Source organism: Apostichopus japonicus, chromosome 22, assembly GCF_037975245.1.
Source record: "Apostichopus japonicus isolate 1M-3 chromosome 22, ASM3797524v1, whole genome shotgun sequence".
NCBI lineage: Eukaryota > Metazoa > Echinodermata > Holothuroidea > Aspidochirotida > Stichopodidae > Apostichopus > Apostichopus japonicus.
In genome coordinates, this window is record NC_092582.1 from 21,691,725 (window position 1) to 21,713,088 (window position 21,364).

Consider the following 21,364-nt stretch of genomic DNA (forward strand, 5'->3'; position numbering starts at 1 on the left):
ATCGGATATTAACATTTGACAGTTTTATACTGAAATATTTGAACTGAGACTGGATCACCCCAGCTATTGCATTGTTATTGGGGGGGGGGGGGGGGGGAGGAGTCCCGACAATGATGTCACAGAGCTCCTCCAAGTTTGCAATGATTATCCATTCAACTTACTATTGATGTTGAACTGAACCAATCTTGACCATTTGAAAGTGTCAATAAATTATGGTTTCAACAAAACCAAATAAACAGATACAAAAATGGCTGTTCATGTTGAAAATACTAATGCATTTCTCTTTGACAAGAATTTCACAAGATGATTCAAGAGGTATAAAAAAAATGTTATTTACTACTAAACCCCCTCTATCTTTCCCATGCAAAGTAATTTTACGAGAATGCTTTCTACAATGAACTAAAGTAGCAATCTATTTCAGGGCTAAGCTAATAATAACTGTATAAAGTATAATTATGAAAAAAATGTAAATACTGGAAAGACATGAAAATAATGGATAACAATACCTAAATGAAATATGTCATAACTTGCTCATTTTATCTTAAGACTGTCCTTTTTAACGTATTTTGATTATGTACAAACTAATTATCACACACAATTATAAATTCACCTGAGATCAAATCATCCTGCTGACCACACTTTGCTCTGTGTCTCTTTGGTGACTGTTGATTATCATTGATCCTATCACTCAATATTTTGTGATGCTAATTTCATCTCTTTATGCTTTTACACACAAAAAAAAGACAGGTTTTAGCAGAGAATTCTTTGAAACAAATTCATTTGCATTTTGCATCCAATTTTGAGGTGACATTACAGACACTGCACCATCTCCATTGAAATTGTCCTTTACAGTTCTTGTAATTGCTTTATTAAGTATGTTGCTCTCAACCCAGTTTTGCCTCAACAGCCTTCACTGGTTCCATGATGTCCTAAATGAGAACAAACGAAAAGAAAAAATATAAAAGTAAAAAAATGTGATCCCCTTCATGTAAAGAGAGGTTGAGAGGAAGCACTGTAGAGCAGTAATTCTGCAGAATCTCGGTAGATTTGTCAGTTCTGCCCTAGATATATAGAACTGATCAGGATATAACATCTTCATTTAAAGAATGAGGTTGCTTTGTAACATTATATCACTCTGTTGCAGTCACGAACTAAACATAAACGGATTCCCCTCCATCTAACTTGGGATTACATGTGATTACAACCATTTGGACATTAATTTACAACCGACTTTAATAATCAGCAAGTAACACACAATATAAAATGGTTTAAACAGAGAACTTTGTCCTAAACTGTGATCCTGTGATTTAGATGTAATTTTAATGTACCCTTAGAGCATCCCCCGGCACCCAGTACATATAGATATGCTGCATTACATAGATATGTTGCATCACATATAGATATGCTGAACTACATATAGATATGCTGCAGTATACATAATTGGCCTGAAAGTAACCTTACGACACTATACAGTCGCATATACATGTGGCCTATAACTTACACTTCACTTCAGGTGGCAATCCAATGTATAGTTTTAGCTCTTTTTCGAATTATGTAAAATTTGGAAGACCATTTCAGATGCAGAGGTACATATAGATATGATGAACTACATACAGATATGAGGCAGTTCATACAGATATGCTGAACTACATAGAGAGGTGCTGCAGTACATATAGATATGCTGTAATACATAGATATGCTGCACCACACATAGATATGCTGCAGTACATATAGATGTGCCGGACTTCATATAGATATGCTGAACTACATACAGATATGCTGCAGTACATACAGATATGCTGAAATACATATAGATATGCTGCACTACAAAGAGATATGCGGCAGTACACATAATTGGCCTGAAATTTGCAGCACCTGAGGTAATTAAGATATCTTACCTCATTGGAAGCATATTTAACTTTCACATCTTTCAGGAGGTCACGAACTTTACTGTTGGACAAATCCTGGACGATGTCCTCTGCAAATGTAAACATACAAAATATGATTAATATCATGGCAAATTAAACCCAGTATTGCTACAGTTATTGTCAAAAATATGACACACTGATGTGCAGGTTTATCAATGCATTCTCTGTAACATAAGATTCATCTATCTTTGTCATGCTGTTAATATATTTCTTAACAATACAACATTAGTGATCTGCAAAATTTGTTCACCGGCATTAAACTTACTGGAACTTTCATCATTTCAAACTCCTTGTGGCCATCTGCAGGCCACTATATTGAGCTTTACTGTGTAAACTCAATCTGATGGGTACACATAATAGTTGAGCCTTGAATCATCGCTTCTCTTTAGTGAGTTCACCTTGGCTGGTGTCAAGTTGCATCAGCAGATTCGAGTCATGTTAATTGTTTCCATCGTTGATATGGTTTTAGTCGCTACAAGAACTGTCACTTATGTCATAATGAAAATACCTAGCTTCAACATCATATGGTGTCATAGTTAAAGTGTAATGATAAAACATTATGATCTTCCCTGGCTATAACAAATACCAACCGTGTCCCCAGTTTTTGGCCAAAACAGGGGAGATTGAATATCTACCCGAGTTGGCAATGCTAGCCATACTGAATGCTCCTCTGCACAAATTCATTATTAAACACACAGTGTACTATTTCAGTGGTCATGCCAGACTTATCTTCACACACAGGAAAGTAGTGCTGGCCATTAGAGAACTTGTGTTTACAATCATATGGTGGCTGGTCAATTAATTAGGTACACTCAAGGATGAATCCTAATGGCAGTATTTGGGGTAGTCTATGCTATCAAGAAACAAATTTTTAACGCTCGAGTGAATCTGAGGACTGTTTTTCATAGGTAGGCCTGACCATCATGACTTAGCCATTGTGCCAGCTATTAGAAAGTACCTGGGATGCAACCACCATTTGTGCACTGAGGGAGAGAGCTAGGGAGAGGGAGGGAGCTAATATGTTATGTTGCCCAGAGGAAGAATGTAAGGGGAGTGGTGGCACCTCCTTTTTGAGAACTGTTGGTAAAAATGGAGGGTGCTGAGATACAAAATGGTGCTTCATTTGCAACTTGTCAACTGTTTAAGAGGTACTGCACATTCAAGTTGTATTTGTATGAACTGTAAAGTAGCATATTTGGTAATATTCTGTCTACCAATGGAGTGGGGAGGGGGGGGGGCCTGAATACCCCTTGTTTTTTCTTTCCCTATTGGCAGGAGGTGGGGGGGGGGGATAAATTCCCTAAGAAGTATACATGGTTGCGCCCCTGCTGAGAGCAGCTTAATCCTTGCCAAACATACCCACTATTATGAGTGTTTTATCCCCATGCAATCAACAGAACTAATAGTCATTGTAACTAATGCCTACTGTTGGCTGCAATATACAACCCACTGCATTTGACTGTAAGTCTGGGAAGTAACATAGCATGCTAAATTATCAGTTATGTTTGTCTGTGAACTGACATTTTCTAATAAAACAAATGGAATTTCAAGAGGATATTTAAAAAATTGTACTCTTCTATTCTTGATTAGCTTTGTCTTTTGGTCAAATTTATTTAAGAATACATGTGAGTCTAACCGGGCACCATGCAAATTGAGTTTCCAGAAGTTTATACTATATTCAGACCAAAGATTGACACTAGATTCCTGCAGGTTGCTTGATCCCAAAGTCCCCAAGACAGTACCAGTACTCTATGACTTTTAACAAGTGTATTAAAACCTGTCAACATTTAGCAGACTTGCTTGATGCTGGTTCAAACAGTTGTGCCTTTTCTATATGATCTTTGCCTCCAAAGTGAACTCTATAGCCTACCATATTCTGACATTTCCATGAAGAAGGTACATATATTCTCCACCACATCTGGGTTGTCTTTGTGGTGCTGGTAGGCTTCCTGTAAGATGGTAAGACCAGACTTGCCACCATCATTGTTCAAGGCAGCAAAAGCACTTTCTTCAGATTCCCCCACCAGACTGCCCAATGCCATGCTTGCATTCTTCACCACATCAGGGTTCTAGAAACATAACAACAATACATTACTTAACAGAGAAGAGCAGCTTTGAAAATGGTTTGTGGGGTTGGGGTGGGAAGGAGTGGGGGGACTTAAAAGGAGGCATTAAGATACTTGTATGATGGTGATCATGAATGATCATTTAATAATCTGTTGACTCCGTAGAATATACAGCTTATTTATGTAGGGTTAGGGTGAGAGGTATGGGTGAGAGAGGGGGAGGGGGGTGGGTGACTTAGAGGAAGGTATTAAAATGCTTGTATGATCATGATCATGAATGCTCATTTAATAATCTGTTGACTCCATAGAATGAATACAGCTAAGTTATGTAGGGTTGGGGTGAGGGGGGTGGGTAGGGAGAGGGGGGGGGTTGACTTAGAAGGAGGCATTAAAATGCTTGTATGATCATGATTAGTGATCATTTAATACTCTGTTGACTCCATAGAATGTATACAGCTTAGTTTCAGTGTGTTAAGTTAAACAAACATATACGTTAATGCACGGTTTGTTAACTTGACTGGCTCCTCTGTTGTTGACTGACAGACACAAACTTCACAGACAAGACCAACATACAAACATACATACACACATAGCTGAGTAATGACACAAACCTTTATGTGAAGGACAATTGCATTAAGCAAGACTTCCGCTGCTTTCCGTTCAGCCATCATTTCAACATTATCATCTACAAAAGACATATATATATACGACAGTGAAAGTGCAGCTAAATAAACAAAGGAAATTTATGCATATTTAATAATAGTTTTTCTACTTTGTCTGCAATACAAGGTTCCAGCATTGGTAAATGGGTTTATTACTTATGAATAATCATTATCAGCTGAGGGCTGTCTTAATAGTGAATGCAAGTGAAGAGGCTTACGTTATTTCACTGCATCATGTGCAACAGCTTGCTGACAATAAATGTAGAATTTCTTACGGCCACTGTTTGTTTTGTCTAGAAAAGCATGAATTCTTGTGACAGTAGATCTAAATATCATATCGAAAAAGGGTTCTCCTTTTTGCTTGCTTATAAAAATTTACATTATCTTGCTAAATTTGTGGTGTTGTATGTACAAGGGTGAAATGACTACAATATCCTGCCAGATTATATTATAACATTTATAACCCTTATATTATGATTTAATCTATATCAATTGTAGTTGCTAGTTGTAAAAAGTACTACTACTCAGTATAAGAAACACAATCTTTAGAAAGAATCACAGGTACAATACCTTCTAGGGACAGCCCCCACAATGCCGAACAGGCAAAGTCAATAACAGAGGCTTCTTTCTCATGTGTTTCCATGGCCTTCATCAGATCAAGAACTCCTTTCTCTTCTCGCATTATTGCCAGATTCTTATCTGGCATAGAAAAATAATTGACAGCAATATTGGTATTGGCTTGTTGCATTTGAGAGATTATGGTATAGTAGATAGGGAAGCCTGATCCTGACATTAAACAATCAGAAATAAAGAAAAAATTGCTATTTTTTTATCCACTAAAGAGGAAATAAACTAGAGGGTATTTCCCTTGTTGGGTTTGTGACAATCAAGATGAGAAGTGGACTAACTTTGAAGAAAAAAAAAGATAAGACATTAATACTGAATGACTGTGTATTAACTTTCATCAAATTGATGGCGCTCTTTCAGAACTATGTCAACCAACTACACAGGTAGTGAAAACTGGTTCCATGACTCAAATAAATGTAAGGAAGACAAAATTAATGATACATATTGAAGTTATGCTGCTCCACCCCCTCCCTGCTAATAATAATAATAAAAAATAGCATACCATTTATTGTGAGACAAGAGAGGGCGCTACAGCAGTTACCAGAGACTTCGGGATCATCTGGGAAAGCACGCATGGTAGATAAAATATCTTGAACACCTCCCTGGTCACCAATCAAACCAGCGGCATTCTCTGTCACCATGGAAATGAAAAAATGTTTAATATGTTACAGCATAGCGTTCTGAGTATTCTTAACAAAGAAACTTGAAGTGAACTTACTAAATGAAGTTGTAATGCAGATGCTATCAAAGTAGTTTCCAAAGATGTCCATTAACAATACTGTACTTACCATTCAAGGCAATAGTTTTCAACAGGAGACTGTTTATGCTTTGCAGTTCCTTGGAAGACACATGTGACTGTAAAGAAACAGAGGACAACCTTTATAGAGACATAACTGCTCAAGCCCTTTTACAAATTTCATTCCCTTTTATGTTGGCAAGGCTAATAAGGTTGTCAGTATTGCCTCAAAATTTTAGCTTGCTGTCAATAAGGTGAAGACACTCCATACAATTCCTATTACATCTACATATTAAGGCTTAAAGGCATTGAAGACGCGTCGCGCTCTGAAAAAGTTAACTTTCCATTGCTTGCAAGTGCAGTTTTCTGCTTGTCGCTACAAAATGCAGACAGTTCTGAAATGCGATACCTTGGTATCTTTAGTTGGACCTGGGATGTCCATCGCTGTATCGTTTGTACAGTGTGCTGTGGGTATTGACCGCAGCTGTATGTACTGACTATACACTAGGGCTGTGTCATTCCGGTTAATTCACTAACCGGTTAACCGTTTCTATTAACCGAACGGTTAACGTTTAAACGTAACCCGTGTTGTTGCCTCAAAAGAAGAGCCGAAAATCAGAGTTATATAGCTCAGATTATAATTCCGAAAAAGCGCCACCACTTTTGATGCGGAAGTACAGTCTCAAAATAGCGCTGCAAGTATCGTTTTTCCGTAACGCGTATGTCAAGAATTTGGTTGTATTTGCTTAGTTTTGACGATCGTTGCATTGAAAAAGACGAATCGCGCGTTTTCATGAAGTTTTGAACAGATTTTTGTTTCTCTTTCAGTTCATCGGTAACTGTTACAGAGATATTTGAAGCAAATATTTCTTCGTTAATTGCGTAGCCACTACTGTAATAGCGCAGGCATTGTATGGCAGTAATAAGCCTAATATTACTAGGCCTACTTAATATTGGCATTGTGTATTGAAGTTCGCGATCATATGGAGTGTTAGACTACAAGGCTTTCACCAGCTAGGCCAATGTTAGGAAAGTCGGTTGTTAGGAAGAGATTACTACAGAAGTGTACGGTAGTAGGGCTAGGCCTACGCATTACAAGTACAACAATGGGTCACAGATATATTGAAGTTGTGCATTGTGGCGGGGTAGGCAGAGGGTAGGGGGGAAGTGTGGAAAACATTGTAAAATTTCCCGCGAACACCCTGTCGATTTACCGCCGGAGTTCGCGCAGCAAACACAATTAGCACGCGTAGCATAATGGCGTGGGGTAGCCCCCGGTGGGGTCATGTGGTGGAACCCCTTGTGGGGGTCCAGGGGTTAACGCCCCGGAAAATTTGGCGCGTCTGGCGATAAAATATTCGCAGCTGTGGATGCAAAATACTGACAACTTTTTTAATTTAAATTGTCACGAAACTGATGAAAATTTTGAAATGACAAGTTAGAGTAGCCATATTTTGTTACAAAATGAAAAGAGATCTATCTGTCTTACAATCATTAAAAAGTTTAAAAAAACATGCGATTTTATGAATCAACGTTCGGCAAAAGCCCCATTCCTAGACTGCCTAACAATAGCTTGCACTATACTACAACTACGGTAGGCTACATTTTCCAAGGTACCTTGCCAAACAACTGTGAGCTCATCCCCTGTCTAACACCTGTTGTTAACAATTTTTTGGCATGTTGCCAAGGAACGTTTCATGGTCTAGAATTAATAAGGTCAGTCAGTAAAGGTTCGGTTAAGTTATGAGAATTATTATCTTAGACGTTTAAGAAAAGTAGGTAAAATATGATCCCCGTAACAGATAGGTAAGTAAAACAGGCAACTGACTCCTCCGCATGAACAAGACAATCTATTCCACATGATACATGAAAGTAAACATTGTAATCACATGTTTAAGGCCACTTGGCATGATTAACTAAATGCTTAATATTGTTTCCATGTTCTTGTAGAAAACGTAAACTTCGCAATATACAATTAGTTGTGTTTTTGTAGTTACGTGAGATCCGTAACCGACGAGGTGGTTAGGCTATTTGCTATACACTAAACTATGGTAGGATATTATTTTCTCCGTAATTTTGGAAATTCTAGAAAATACTTTTTCGCCGCTTAACACCAGATGTGTTCTTACGTTTTATTCATAATTGGGTGTACTAGAGCCTTGTTTACTTGACATTAGTTGCATTTAGCACGATATGCCAGTTTCGCGTGAATTTTTCGAAAGTTTTTTGCTCGATCTTTCGTAAAATTTGAAAGGTGTACCAACTTACTTTTCGTACACAATTGGTTATTTCCCTACTGATTTTCAGTTTTTTTTACAGTCAAGTGTATACGTTGTGCATTGAGTATAAACTCATCGCGAATGCAAAAAAACGATGCGGGGATTTCCAGCAGACAAATGTTTTCTTTGTGGGATTACTGAGTCTGTTGAATGGAATCCCGCACCTTAGAGGGAACACTGAACTGAAATTACATCACAATAAAGAAAACGTTTACTGCTTAAATACAATATAAATTTGAAGGATTAGATGCAGACTCGCCACGTTGTCGAACGGGGTAACAATAGGCGCTTCACGGGTCGCATACCGCGTGGTAATCCCTTCAATCGTTCCGCCAATCTTAAAAATCTTTTGTATGGATGCGTGATAAAGTTTGCAATTGTTACGTGATTTTCGGCAAGCAAATGTTGCGGTCTATTTCGGGAATAAAGTGATGTGAAGACGCGCCGTTGCGACTGCGTAATTGGCATTACAAAAACGGTTAAACTTATACGATGTAGGCGGACGTTTATCCGGCCGTTCGGTCGGTTAACCGGTTAACCGTTTAACCGTTACAGCCCTACTATACACTAGTGTCTAATTACCGAATGTAGCAAGCTGTGTGCATATTTTCTTAGATCGATGGTGGTGTCTAACACTTCTGTTACACCTCATTTGAAAGTAGGTCAGATTACCGGCATTAGACGTTTCTTTTTGGGCGAGTCTTCACACCCTTAAAGTGTGTGTATGTGTGCATGGGGGCCGTTGGGGGGGGGAGGTGGTGGTCGGAGGAAGAGAGTGTACAATTGGAAGCAGACGGTACATTGCTATGAACACGAGTGGCTTTAACTCCCTAGACTCCATACAATGTATAAGGCTATGTTGATGATGTCCGCTTAACTTGTCAGTCCAACTTGTTTAAATTACATGATAACAAACTATCAAAACTGCTAAAAAATAGCTGTGTTCAAACAACATAGTAAAAAAAAAAAGAAGATATTGTTAGACCTATGACAATATTTGAAAACATTATATGCATATGCTGTTTGCTTGTTGACCCTAAGCTTGTTAGTTCAGGTACTTTGACTGATAAACCAAATACTGTAGGTTAAAAGGGTCATTTCTAAAATACTAAATATGGAAATGTAACATGGAATCATACTTGTAGCTAATATCAGTGGTGAATCAAAGTTACTCTTCTCATTTGAGGCAGAAGAATAGCTGTATCCAGAAGATATGTTTTATGTTTCGTGTTCAATTGACCAATACGACAGATTAGGAGAATATTATTGTGATGCACAAACTGATTGAATAGATTGTCGATGAAAAATGAAAGGTACCTTCATGCCAAGACAAACAACTGAGATGACTTCTCCAGAGAATATGTAATCATCAGCATCCTCTTCAACATCAGCTGGAAACAAAATTAGCAGACGATAGGGTGAGTGGAAGTTACCCATTGTAATTGTACAGCTCATCTGCCTAGGCAATGTAAGGCCCCACCAGTCCACTCTGATGCTACTCCAACTGATTTTAGAGTTACCACATAGCAACCATTACTCCCAGTGACATCATCAGGTCATAGGTTACCTCTATTCTTTGTCATTCTACTTGACTTTCATATTGCTGATTTTAGAGTTACCACATAGCAACTGTTACTCCCAGTTACATCATCAGGTCATAGATTATCTCTATTCCACATAGCAACCGTTACTCCCAGTTACATCATCAGGTCATAGGTCATCTCTAATCTTTGTCATTCTACTTCACTTTCATATTGCTGATTTAGAGTTACCACATAGCAACTGTTACTCCCAGTTACATCATTAGGTCATAGGTCATCTCTATTCTTTGTCATTCTGCTTCACTTTCATATTGCCATTTACTAGCTAATAGATATGAGCTCACCAGTAAATACGTATTATTTTGACTTTTCCATAAATTTTGAAGATCTTGGAATGTAATTAATGTAATCCCATGCCCTCAAGGAAGCTGTCCATTGTACTGCCACAAGGTAAATATGACAATGGAAAATGAAAATGAAAGAACCAAACCTATGCATTAAGCTTCCTAGATCCTAACACCACTCTCCTTTTACAACTATGTATGTAACATTTCATAACAAAAGAAGCTATGTCTTAATGTAAACTGCACACTATTGGAAACATTTAGAAACGTATGATAACTGAGAAGAAAAATGTACAGCTTTATACAATATCAAAGTTTTTTGTGTTTAACATCAAGTACAATAATGATTATGTTATTAATCTTAACTTCAAAACTTTTGAAACTGACTAATAAGGACGAGGCTTTTTTTTTCCAGAATTAGTCAGAAACTTTTTTAATGCTCATTATTTTCCTTTGGTAGATGAACTTACACGAGTAAATCAATTCAAGTAAAGTTTGAATACAAATAACTGTTTAGGACTGACATACCTGCGGCCGCCACTGTTAACAGCAGTCTGCTAGCTTCAATCTGCAATGGTTTCTCTGACATGTGAGTCCTCATCAACTGCACCAAAAACCTCTTGGTAGCTGCTTCAAGTTTGGTAACTGTCAATTAAAAATTACACCATTTAAATCTCTTAAAATGAAAATTTAGCGTGCTAATATTTTTTCTACACCTGTTAATGCAAGATGCTTCCATGGTATTAAGTTATAGGGTACTAGGAAACATTGTTCAGTTTAAAGATAACTTAACTGTACATGACCATCAGAGAAAACATTTCTTTCATAGTTATTAGGTTTGACCTTAGCTCATATTGTATTCAAATGACTAAATTGTACATAAATATGTATTTCTCAAGGAAAAACTACAGAGACTTCAAAAAGTGAAATAAACTTGTCCAAAGAAGATGAACGCTCTTAAAATCAATATAACTGCATAGGCCAACTATCTAACACAAACCAACCATTTACCCATAAACTCATACTTCAACTAACTCAATGTTCTCTGGACAATATTTATGCACTCGATATTGTATGAAAGACATTTTTTGCTGAAAAAAGAGAAATTTTAGACAAGTTGACAGATTTTCTGGTCTTTAGAAGGTACATGTAAGAAGTCATCAACGATCTTTCACCTTTCATGCCATTCAGATGAGCCACAGCATTGGTAATAGAAATTTCATTGTCCGTATTTTCTTTCATGAAAGCTGTGAAAACAGAAAAAATTAAAACACATTTATTCAACAGAGAGGGACATCCAGCAATCCATGACAAGAGCTGGTTCTAATTATGGTAATTGGGACTTGTATGGTCGAGATAATAAGACTTCATGCATTATAACCTTTCAAAAATGAAAAAAATAATTAGTAACACGGGCAACCTATGCCGAAGGCAGATTGTATTGTACCGTGACCGAAATCAACAGTTTCGGCCATTTTCGCAATTTGTTTTCACTCATTATAATTCAAATGCCCTTTAACTTACCTTTATTACCCTCCTACATTAAATTAATGTCCATATTGAGGATCTCCATGCTTTAAATAACTTTAATACAACGTTTCACGTCTGTAGCTTGCTCAGAAGAAAATTTATTGAAGAATAAGTCTGGGTGTTATAATTTAGGTCAATTTAAAATGGATTTTGGGGGTCAATTTCACCGATTTTTGAAAGCTGATATCTCAGGAACCGATTGATATTTTTTCAGCTAAAATTTGGCGTGGATTCTTATCTTTTTATTATGAAACTCCACACCGAATTTGGTAACAATCTGAGACGATGGGTATCGGGCCCTTGTTGAGTTGGCATAGAATGACCCAGATCTACATTCCGATACAAATAAATATAGTCTGCAGCATTTGCCTCCTGCTATGTGATTTACTTTCTACTTTCTGCTGTGACATATTGTCTAGTTATTTCTCTCTTAGCTATACACATTTGTACGTCAGTATCAGCATATCAGTATCGGACTGTTAACTCAGCTACAAAGATCTTATTTCCACAGAAGAATATAGCTACACAAAGCTTTCTTGAAAATACTCCTGTCTAGACCATCTTAATTCACAAAGAACACAATTGTGATCAACTACATACTATGCACTTTTCAGTTATCTTCAGTTTGTACTCACCAACTACTGCAGCTTCAGTTGCACCCTTAGGAACAGTTTCTATGGGGACAAAATAAACAGGTATATTTATGGATACTGGAACAAAATCTTGACTTTTTTCTTGTTTTTTGTCAAGATAAAAATTCTCTCTAGCTCTAGCCTCTGCATCAGTTGGACTTAAATTTAAAGAGTGGTTGCTGCTATTCATAAATTTACATAATGAATATGCATACTGAACAGACAGTTGGGACCATTTTCTAATGCTCATACCACTATATACTGTCCTCCCATGCCATGCTTCAAAGCATATCCATACTGCTCTCAGTTGCAGTATGAGTGCTTTGAAGTGGTACATGTAAAGTACAGTATAGAAAACTGAATGCAAATCCTGATATCAAGTCATGATTATTGAGAAACTTAATTAACAATTGCAAATTCATCAGGTTTTATAAAAATAACAGTTATTATTGCCTAGAGGCTACCAGGCAGTGTAATGTACACAATAGCAACCTACTCTTGGGTTATATTAGTTATCCTTACTATAGTATATACAGTAGACCATGAATAGCTAACATGAACACTTCATACATATTTAGAAACTTAGTGACTCAATTGATTGCCATTACAACTTCCACCAAAAGCTTTTACAAGGAAATCATGCTAGTCGTTTTTTTTTATCTGCTATGACATTTTATAGGCCGGAGTTCAGAAGTTTTTAATTGCATTGTAAAGGAACAGACTCTGTTGCAGTATAAGGAAATGTCAAGACCAACGCAACAAGTTAGCAAAACATTTGGGTTTATTTTTTTCTGTGACATGAGTCTGTCTGTTGCAACTGTCATGCTGCTGGGTTTGTTTAATTCCACCCATGAGACACTGCCTTCCAGTGCTGGGTTTGTGTGTTAATTCCACCCTTGAGACACTGCCTTCCAATGCAGTGTTGCTTGTTAATTCCACCCTTGAGACACTGCCTTCCATTGTTACTTGTTATTTCCACCCTTGAGACACTGCCTTCCAATGCAGTGTTGCTTGTTAATTCCACCCTTGAGACACTGCCTTCCATTGCTGGGTTTGTGCATTAATTCCACCCATGAGACACTGCCTTACAGTGTTAACCATTCTTACTTGCATTCATCTGTTTCTCTTTCTTCTTTCCAACCAAAGCTGAGTTACTGAGAGCGAGGCATTCCTTCACATATGGCAAGTCTACCATTTCTCTGTTAAACCAAAATACATATTTGTTAGTGTTTATGACATTTACATAAGCTTAGTTCAGCTTTAGGTACTACGGGTGAAACACAAGAAATTAAGTTCACAATAGTCCTAATTAAAAGCCTCTTAATTATTGCTCGACAAGACTGGATAATATTCCAATTTTTGTGCAAGTTGTGTTCATTACTGTCTATTCAGATACTTCTCAAAAGGATTGGAATAATGAGATGAACGTTGCTATGAACAGCTGCTCAATGGATTTACATGTATCATCTTTAAGTTTAGGCATTTTAACTACTTATTATCGAACAATTTTACTATCCTCTATCATAAACCAAATATTAAAGTATTGATTCATTCATGTTTTATCAATTTCTTTCCTGAATAAAGAATTTAAAAAAGTTAAATTTAAATACATATGACAGCGGGCCTGGATCTTGGTTTTATACTCCGAGTACTAATTTGGAATGCAAAACGGACTTACACGGCGGATGGACGTTCCTGGAACGAACGCCGGAGCATCGTACGAATGAGTTGACACATATCCACTGAATAGTCCTATTAAACAGATAAAAAAACACCAGGAAAAATATAAAAAAATTCACAGAACATTGTGACAGGAAGCATATGTGATCTTTACGATGATTTACAACATTCATTAAACTTATTTGCAATTATCATAAAGAGGACATCTGGTTTGAACAAATGAGATTCTACCCTTTTAATCACAAATTGCCCACTCCCCCCCCCCCACCACCCCTCCTCAGGCCTCCTGACTTTGAACGCTTTGTTTATATTTCCAAAATTCTAGGTATAGCAACGTTCTGCTAGAAATACAACAAGTGACTCTTTATATCCCATCAGTTGGTTCTCTTCCAAAATGCTGGTGAATCAACAAATTGAATCTAACTGAATTGATTACAAATGGCTTATGACAAAGTTAGATAAACTGATAAATAACAATTGCCGTTGAAAATGCTTGACGGATGTCCGAGCGGGAAAACCATTGTCATTGTTTTGAAAAGTGAGTATTCTCAGGTGTTTCCTAGACATGTTATTGTCAAACACATTAAATAACTAGTGTTTCCTACTTAACGATCTAAATATTTCCTGATAAAACAATGAAAACACAAAATATTGGAACATATTCTTCCACCTCAATGTTAATTCCCCATAATTACAGATCAACTTCTTGAATTGCTTCAGCAATTTGTCAGTCTTCTCAAAGCACAATTGATGTTACTAACAACTTGTCAGTGTTTATCTATACTTCTTAAAGGGTGTGAAAACTCACGCAAAAGAAACGTCTAATGTCGGTAATCTGACCTAGTTTCGAATGAGGTGTAACAGAAGTGTTAGACACCACCATTCATCCCGAAAAATACGCACACAGCTTGCTACCTTCGGTAATTAGACACTAGTGTACAGTCAGTACGTACAGCTGCGGTCAATACCCACAGCACAGTGTACAAACGATACAGCGATGGACATCTCAGGTCCAGCTAAAGAGATAACAAGGTATCAAGTTTCAAGACTGTCTGCATTTTGTAGCGACAAGCAGAAAACTTCACTTGCAAGCAACGGAAAGTTAACTTTTTCAGAGCGCGGCATGCGGTTTGGGTTGAGTCTTCAATGCCTTTAAGTGGTTCACACAATTTCAATTGTTACATTTTAGGCATTGTTTAGGGTTTTTTGAGCTGACACTACAAGAAAAACTACAAGAATGGTTTTTAGACATGCAGGCTGTGATCTTCACATTTCATGCCATGTGTATTATACATGGAAATACTAACAAAGTTTGTCATTGACATGGGTACCAATCTATTGACTCACCTTGCCCACTTGCTTCAGGGTGTCTTCTAGTTCAGTTGGTGATTGCTTTATCTCAAAGAGGACTCCAGCAATAGACTGCGACTAACAAACCAAATATTGAACAAGAGACAGCAACTTATACAGTTAAATGCATTACTCATGGTACAGGTAAACATACTGAACATTATTACAGGTCTTTCTGTGTCATAATAGAAAGGAATTACATGGGTACTATGGGCAGGGGGAAATAAAGAATAATGCAACTGTTTCTTTTGAGGGCCTAATGTACCTCTGCTTTTATGATCTTGCGATGATGATGATGATGATGATGATGATGATGATGATGATGATGATGATGATGATGATGATGATGATGATGATGATGATGATGATGATGATGATGATGATGATGATGATGATGATGATGATGATGATGATGATGATGATGATGATGATGATGATGATGATGATGATGACGATGATGATGATGTAAATGAGGATGATGATGTAAATGAGGAGAGTTAATGGGTGGTAATGAGGATAACTTCTGAGATTCTTAGGTTCAGATATGGATTTATAAATGCCAAGTAATAACCCCTCATGCCCAACTCTGCCCCCACCTCTACCCAACCCATCTACAAAATAGTATAAATATAAATATTCATCATAAATTCTATGACTTACCATCATGAAACCACAAGTTGCCATTTCTAACATGATGCACCCCAGTGACCAGACATCACTTCTCTCATCGTAAGGTCGTTCCAGCACTTCAGGAGCCATCCAGTTCATACTTCCTGCACAGGAATCAAACAACAAACCTGTATGCTAACCTTAACACTGTTACAATACTGGATCAGGAATCAAACAACAAACCTCTATGTTAACCTTAACACTGTTACAATACTGGATCAAATTTATGAATGCAGTAAGGCATGAGATCTCTTCCCTATACACTATTCAAAACATTATCTTGCAAAGCAAACCCTATATCATTTGCCCTGGGCCTACCATACTGTCATACCAAATACCTAGCCTACTTTAAATATAACAATCTGGGTAGAGTTGTTATTGTCATAACGGTAAAGTCTAATTATATTTCGTTGCATATTATTTTGAGCCAGAATGAGTAGTTATACCTATTTTGTAGTCTGGTTTTCTAAAAGTTTAAAGCTGTTTTTTCTCAATTAACACAGTACTCCTGTTGAAATTAGGAACTCCTCCTTACCTACAGTTGTCCTGGTCCGGGTTCTAGCATCCCCCATTACCGTTGCCACTCCAAAGTCCCCGATTGAAACATTAAGATCTTTAGTGAGGAAGATGTTGCTTGGCTTTAAATCTCGATGGATGACCTGTTTCTTGTGGACAAACACCAAGGCCTCCAACATTTGACCAAACCATTTTTTGAGCACCTGTTGTAGATAATTGATTATCGTGTAAGAATTTATTTATGATATCTGATAAAGAAGTTATTCAGTGTTGCATTTGAAAGTGGCTAGTATGATGTAGACAATGTTACTGGCCAATTACTGACAGTGCAATATCAAATACTGTCAGTGATAGGACAGCTTGCACATAACTACAATGCTTAGAATGGTTTAGTATATAAACATATTTAGGACTTGCTGACCATGTACAGATACACACAATTAAGTGTAGAAGGTTTTCAATCTATAGAACATCATGTACACAGTTGTCCTCTGATAGTTATTGCAAATTTTACAATTGGGCATAAACACGTTGAGGCAACATTGAAGAAACACTGATTTCAGACATGTTTTAAACAAGAGGACTCACTTTTAGGACAAAAAGTGAGGCAAACAAGTTCAGCATATATAAACATTGTCTATTATCTGCTCTTCATTTCAGTAACATTTCTTTAATTTGCCAATAATTGTACTGGTACATTTAAAACTGATATATATGTAAAGCTGATAGTTGGGACCAATCAGTTTGTTGATTTTTACATCATCACTTCACAAATAATGCAGAACTGAATCAGACAAGTGACAAAGCCCTGCATGGTACTGTACACCATAGAGATGATACATCATTCTAAGTTACCAGATGGGACCATGTGCAGGCAGACACAAAGTGTCAATGTTACAAGAGCATGGGACCAAGGGCAGGCAGACACAGTGTCAATGTTACAAGAGCATGGGACCATGTGCAGGCAGACACAAAGTGTTACAAGAGCATGGGACCATGTGCAGGCAGACACAAAGTGTCAATGTTACAAGAGCATGGGACCAAGGGCAGGCAGACACAGTGTCAATGTTACAAGAGCATGGGACCATGTGCAGGCAGACACAAAGTGTTACAAGAGCATGGGACCATGTGCAGGCAGACACAAAGTGTCAATAATACAAGAGCATGGGACCATGTGCAGGCAGACACAACATGTCAATGTTACAAGAGCATGGGACCATGTGCAGGCAGACACAAAGTGTAAATGTTACAAGAGCATGGGACCATGTGCAGGCAGACAGACACAAAGTGTCCATGTTACAAGAGCATAGGACCATGTGCAGGCAGACAGACACAAAGTGTCAATGTTACAAGAGCATGGGACCATGTGCAGGCAGACACAAAGTGTAAATGTTACAAGAGCATGGGACCATGTGCAGGCAGACAGACACAAAGTGTCCATGTTACAAGAGCATAGGACCATGTGCAGGCAGACAGACACAAAGTGTCAATGTTACAAGAGCATGGTAAATAGGAGCAATGTACCGAAATCAACCGTAAACAAATTAAATACAAGAAAATAAAAGGAGAAGAAGGCAAAAGTGCAAAGGTCTCTTACCAATTCTTCAATTTTTTCTTTCTTTTCCCTTTTTTGCTTGAGGAGTCTGTCCAGATCACCCATAGGGTAAAAATCCATCACAATACAGACAAACATAGCAGATTCCTAAAAAAAAGAACATCATCAATTTATATAGCTGACCAGTTCATCAATATAGTCATTCAGTAAACTTAAATAAATCAATGATAGAAAACTGGCTGAGAAAATTACAAATTTGAAGTCAGAGAAAAGAATTGTTACCTTCAACCTATGTCATTAGAACTAAATGGGAATATATGTAGTTAGGATCTCAAATAACTTCAATTGGTGATTTGCTTGAATGAAAATAGGGTCATATTCAGCTACAGTGAACAAAGCATGTTCATAATCTTGAGTGACGAGACCAACAGTAACCTTTAAGGTTGAAACCGTTGAACTGAAACTAAGGTTGAAAGGTTGCAACGAAACTAAGTTTGAAACAGGGGCTACATAAATATACCTGTAATAAATAACATTTGACAAATTTAGGATACAGTTTGCCTTTTTTCTCTTATCGTTTACAGTATCGCAAACCTCTTTATCCCAAGTGACGAAAAACTCTTTGTAACCACAAATGTAGCTATGTTTGAGGTCTTGTAAGGCCATAACCTGCAAGAGAAGGTGATGAAATTTTGTTGAGTTTGAAGCTTAAGAGTAAAGTTTTGAAGTTGACTGAATATGGATGGAAAGATGTTTTGCTGGAGAAAGATGAAACATAACAGAAATTCAATCTTGGTAAAACTAATGACGGCATCTATATAGCACGAGTCTAAATATTGAACAGACTGAAAGACTGATGAACACAGACAGACAGAATGTCTGAAAATGTCTCTTTAATACTCCTTGAATGTGAATATGTTTTACTACATATCAACATACTGATAAGGAAGAGATAAGTGAAAGTGGGTTGGTATGGGAGATGGCATGTACAACAATAACATAATACGACAATAAAAGTGCTGGACAATTACAAACAAATTTGTCTGAAATTCACATCCAAAGACTGTTCTTAGTTCCCCCACTTTTCAGATAAAGGTCATTCATTGCCCAGAAGACCAATGCACTCAATTTTATTGAATTTATTTTGTGCGTTTTTTCTGGAAAGCTCAACCCCAACCCCTCACCCTTTTAGACTGTTAAATGTACTGTGTGGTACAAACACATTGCCTTTTCTCAAAGGCCTTCTCTTCCCACTTAACTTACATCTACTTCTAATGTACAGTTTACCATATATAAACAAACTAAAGCCATGTGATACACTGTGTCTGAAGACTGAGTTTTGCAGTTTGGTTATGACAATTTTTTTTTTTATCAAACGTGAGATTGGTAGATTACTAGTATATCAAAGAAATAAACTTAACATATTTCTATAGATTTTAGAACGAACAAGTTGAAAGTTACCTCTTTGAAAGCCTTGTTTGCTTCTTGTTCATCAGTACATTCCACCTATAGCAGATAAATTAAATAAACACAATCAGCAATATTTTCACATTTATTAAAGTAACTGTCATATGCAAAGGCATATAAAACAAAGAAATGGAGCAAAACACTAAAACTATATGTATACATTTGATATATGACCACTAGCCAACATACCTGGGCCTTACAACAGACAGTGTGATCTCTTTCACCATGTATAGTAAAGGCTTCATAATTGACGGACCTTCAAATATTCCTAGCAACGATACAGCAGGCAGCCTAAACTTTTTGCAGTCAAAGCAGAATTACATATTTGATGAGTTCTAATCCATTTCAGGTTTATGCTGATCAAATTGTGTTTTTTTTAAAGCTTTTAACACCCTACTCCCAGTTTTGCACATTTTTAGGCAATTGGAAATCTTACAACCTAAAAATAACCAAAATTACCTCAATATAATACCACTTCTCTCTGGGACCTGAACTGTCTGAGCTTAGAGGCTCAGGGCATAGCAAACAGCCTCTAAAGTCAATGGAAGTATACTTAGGCCTTCACTACAGCTTTTATCGACGAATGTGTCAATTTAGGGGTATGAAAGAACTTGACATGGCACTGGCAGGCATTTTGTGGTCAAATTCTGCTCAATTGTACATTGCATAGGCACAGAACAATAAATAGTTTGAGATCATTACATTTCTGAGGAACTGCACATATTCAAAACGAATAGTTGAGTGATTTTCGATATTTCGTTTATAGACATCGTTATTGAATCAATTATGAGCCCACCATGCTATATATAATACATTCCACATTCCACATTTCTCCCCGGAATTTAAAGGTCATAAGTTCTGTATCTGTGTGACAAACAGTCTTGATTCAACTTCATATTAGCCCCCAGAGTAGCCATCCACTTTATAACTGAGTTTGCAATTTGAGCAAGTTTTAATGGACATGGAAGGTATTTGTTAGACCAGAGAATACAAACATGCAACTGTATATATAGCTTCGTGGCATGATGTAGGCCTAAGTATAGGTACAGCATTGGTATCAAGGAAAGCTTATAGTTAAATACAATGCAAAATCGTACTAATCAATACTACTCTGTCATAACAATATAGCAAGACAATTCACTTGCACACAGGTCGTGCATTGTAAGCCGTCCAGCAATGCAAACTATTTACCTTCTTCAAGACATACTGTTCACCACTGGTTTTCTCTATAACAAGAAACACGGACCCTTGAGCGCCTTTCCCTAGTCGTTGTTTGAGCTGCAGAGAAGAAAATGGAAGGAATTACTCAAAGCCAAACATGTTGAAGTAATATTGGTGTGATTATCTATCAAAATTTAAACAACCAGATACGAAAAATAGAGTAAAAAATGTGGAAACAAACTAACGTCGAACTTATCCATCTTTACTAGACTGGTGGCCTGGCAACAGTGAACGCTTCTTATGCATCACGCATGCGTATTAGCATTTGGGTTTAAAGTAACATACAGTATGTCCGTCACAGTGGTAGGCTAAATAATTTGGAGCCTCGTGTTCGTGCAGTTCCAGCTGAATGCCCCAAATATATATAATTGGGTAACTCCCTCGGAAGTGTCATTTTCTCTTCTTTGAAGTGTAACCGTCGAAAATATTATGTTTCATTGTGTAGTAAATAAATCGGCTCGAATATCTCTCATGTGTCCCATAAAATTCCCTCATTATGTTCCTGTTGTCTCAAATATCCCTCATATATCCACGAAGTTTCCATTACGTGCATACCGGATC

At 37.2% G+C, this 21,364-nt stretch overlaps 1 protein-coding gene across 1 annotated transcript; it reads right to left on the reverse strand.

Annotated features, from left to right (window-relative positions):
• Positions 1-254: 254 nt before the first annotated feature.
• On the reverse strand, positions 255-21,059 carry LOC139963844 (serine/threonine kinase-like domain-containing protein STKLD1). The gene is made up of 21 exons (XM_071965041.1): positions 20,989-21,059; positions 20,774-20,860; positions 19,577-19,621; positions 18,710-18,784; positions 18,158-18,262; positions 16,580-16,763; positions 16,036-16,148; positions 15,373-15,453; positions 14,024-14,097; positions 13,453-13,544; positions 12,349-12,387; positions 11,359-11,430; positions 10,712-10,828; positions 9,616-9,689; positions 6,072-6,138; positions 5,786-5,914; positions 5,227-5,355; positions 4,606-4,679; positions 3,799-3,997; positions 1,899-1,978; positions 255-929 (listed from the first exon to the last, which is right to left on the reverse strand). Exons 1-21 carry the CDS (start codon positions 21,001-21,003, stop codon positions 885-887), a joined length of 1,896 nt encoding a protein of 631 aa, XP_071821142.1. The 5' UTR covers positions 21,004-21,059; the 3' UTR covers positions 255-884.
• Between the last annotated feature and the right edge of the window lie 305 nt (positions 21,060-21,364).

Excerpts from the sequence above, each read along its gene's own strand:
- LOC139963844 (XM_071965041.1), bottom strand. Across the intron at positions 18,263-18,709 it reads TCGTCACTTGGGATAAAGAG|GAATCTGCTATGTTTGTCTG; the intron begins GTTTGCGATACT and ends TCTTTTTTTTAG. Across the intron at positions 16,764-18,157 it reads AAGAAAAAATTGAAGAATTG|GTGCTCAAAAAATGGTTTGG; the intron begins GTAAGAGACCTT and ends TATCTACAACAG.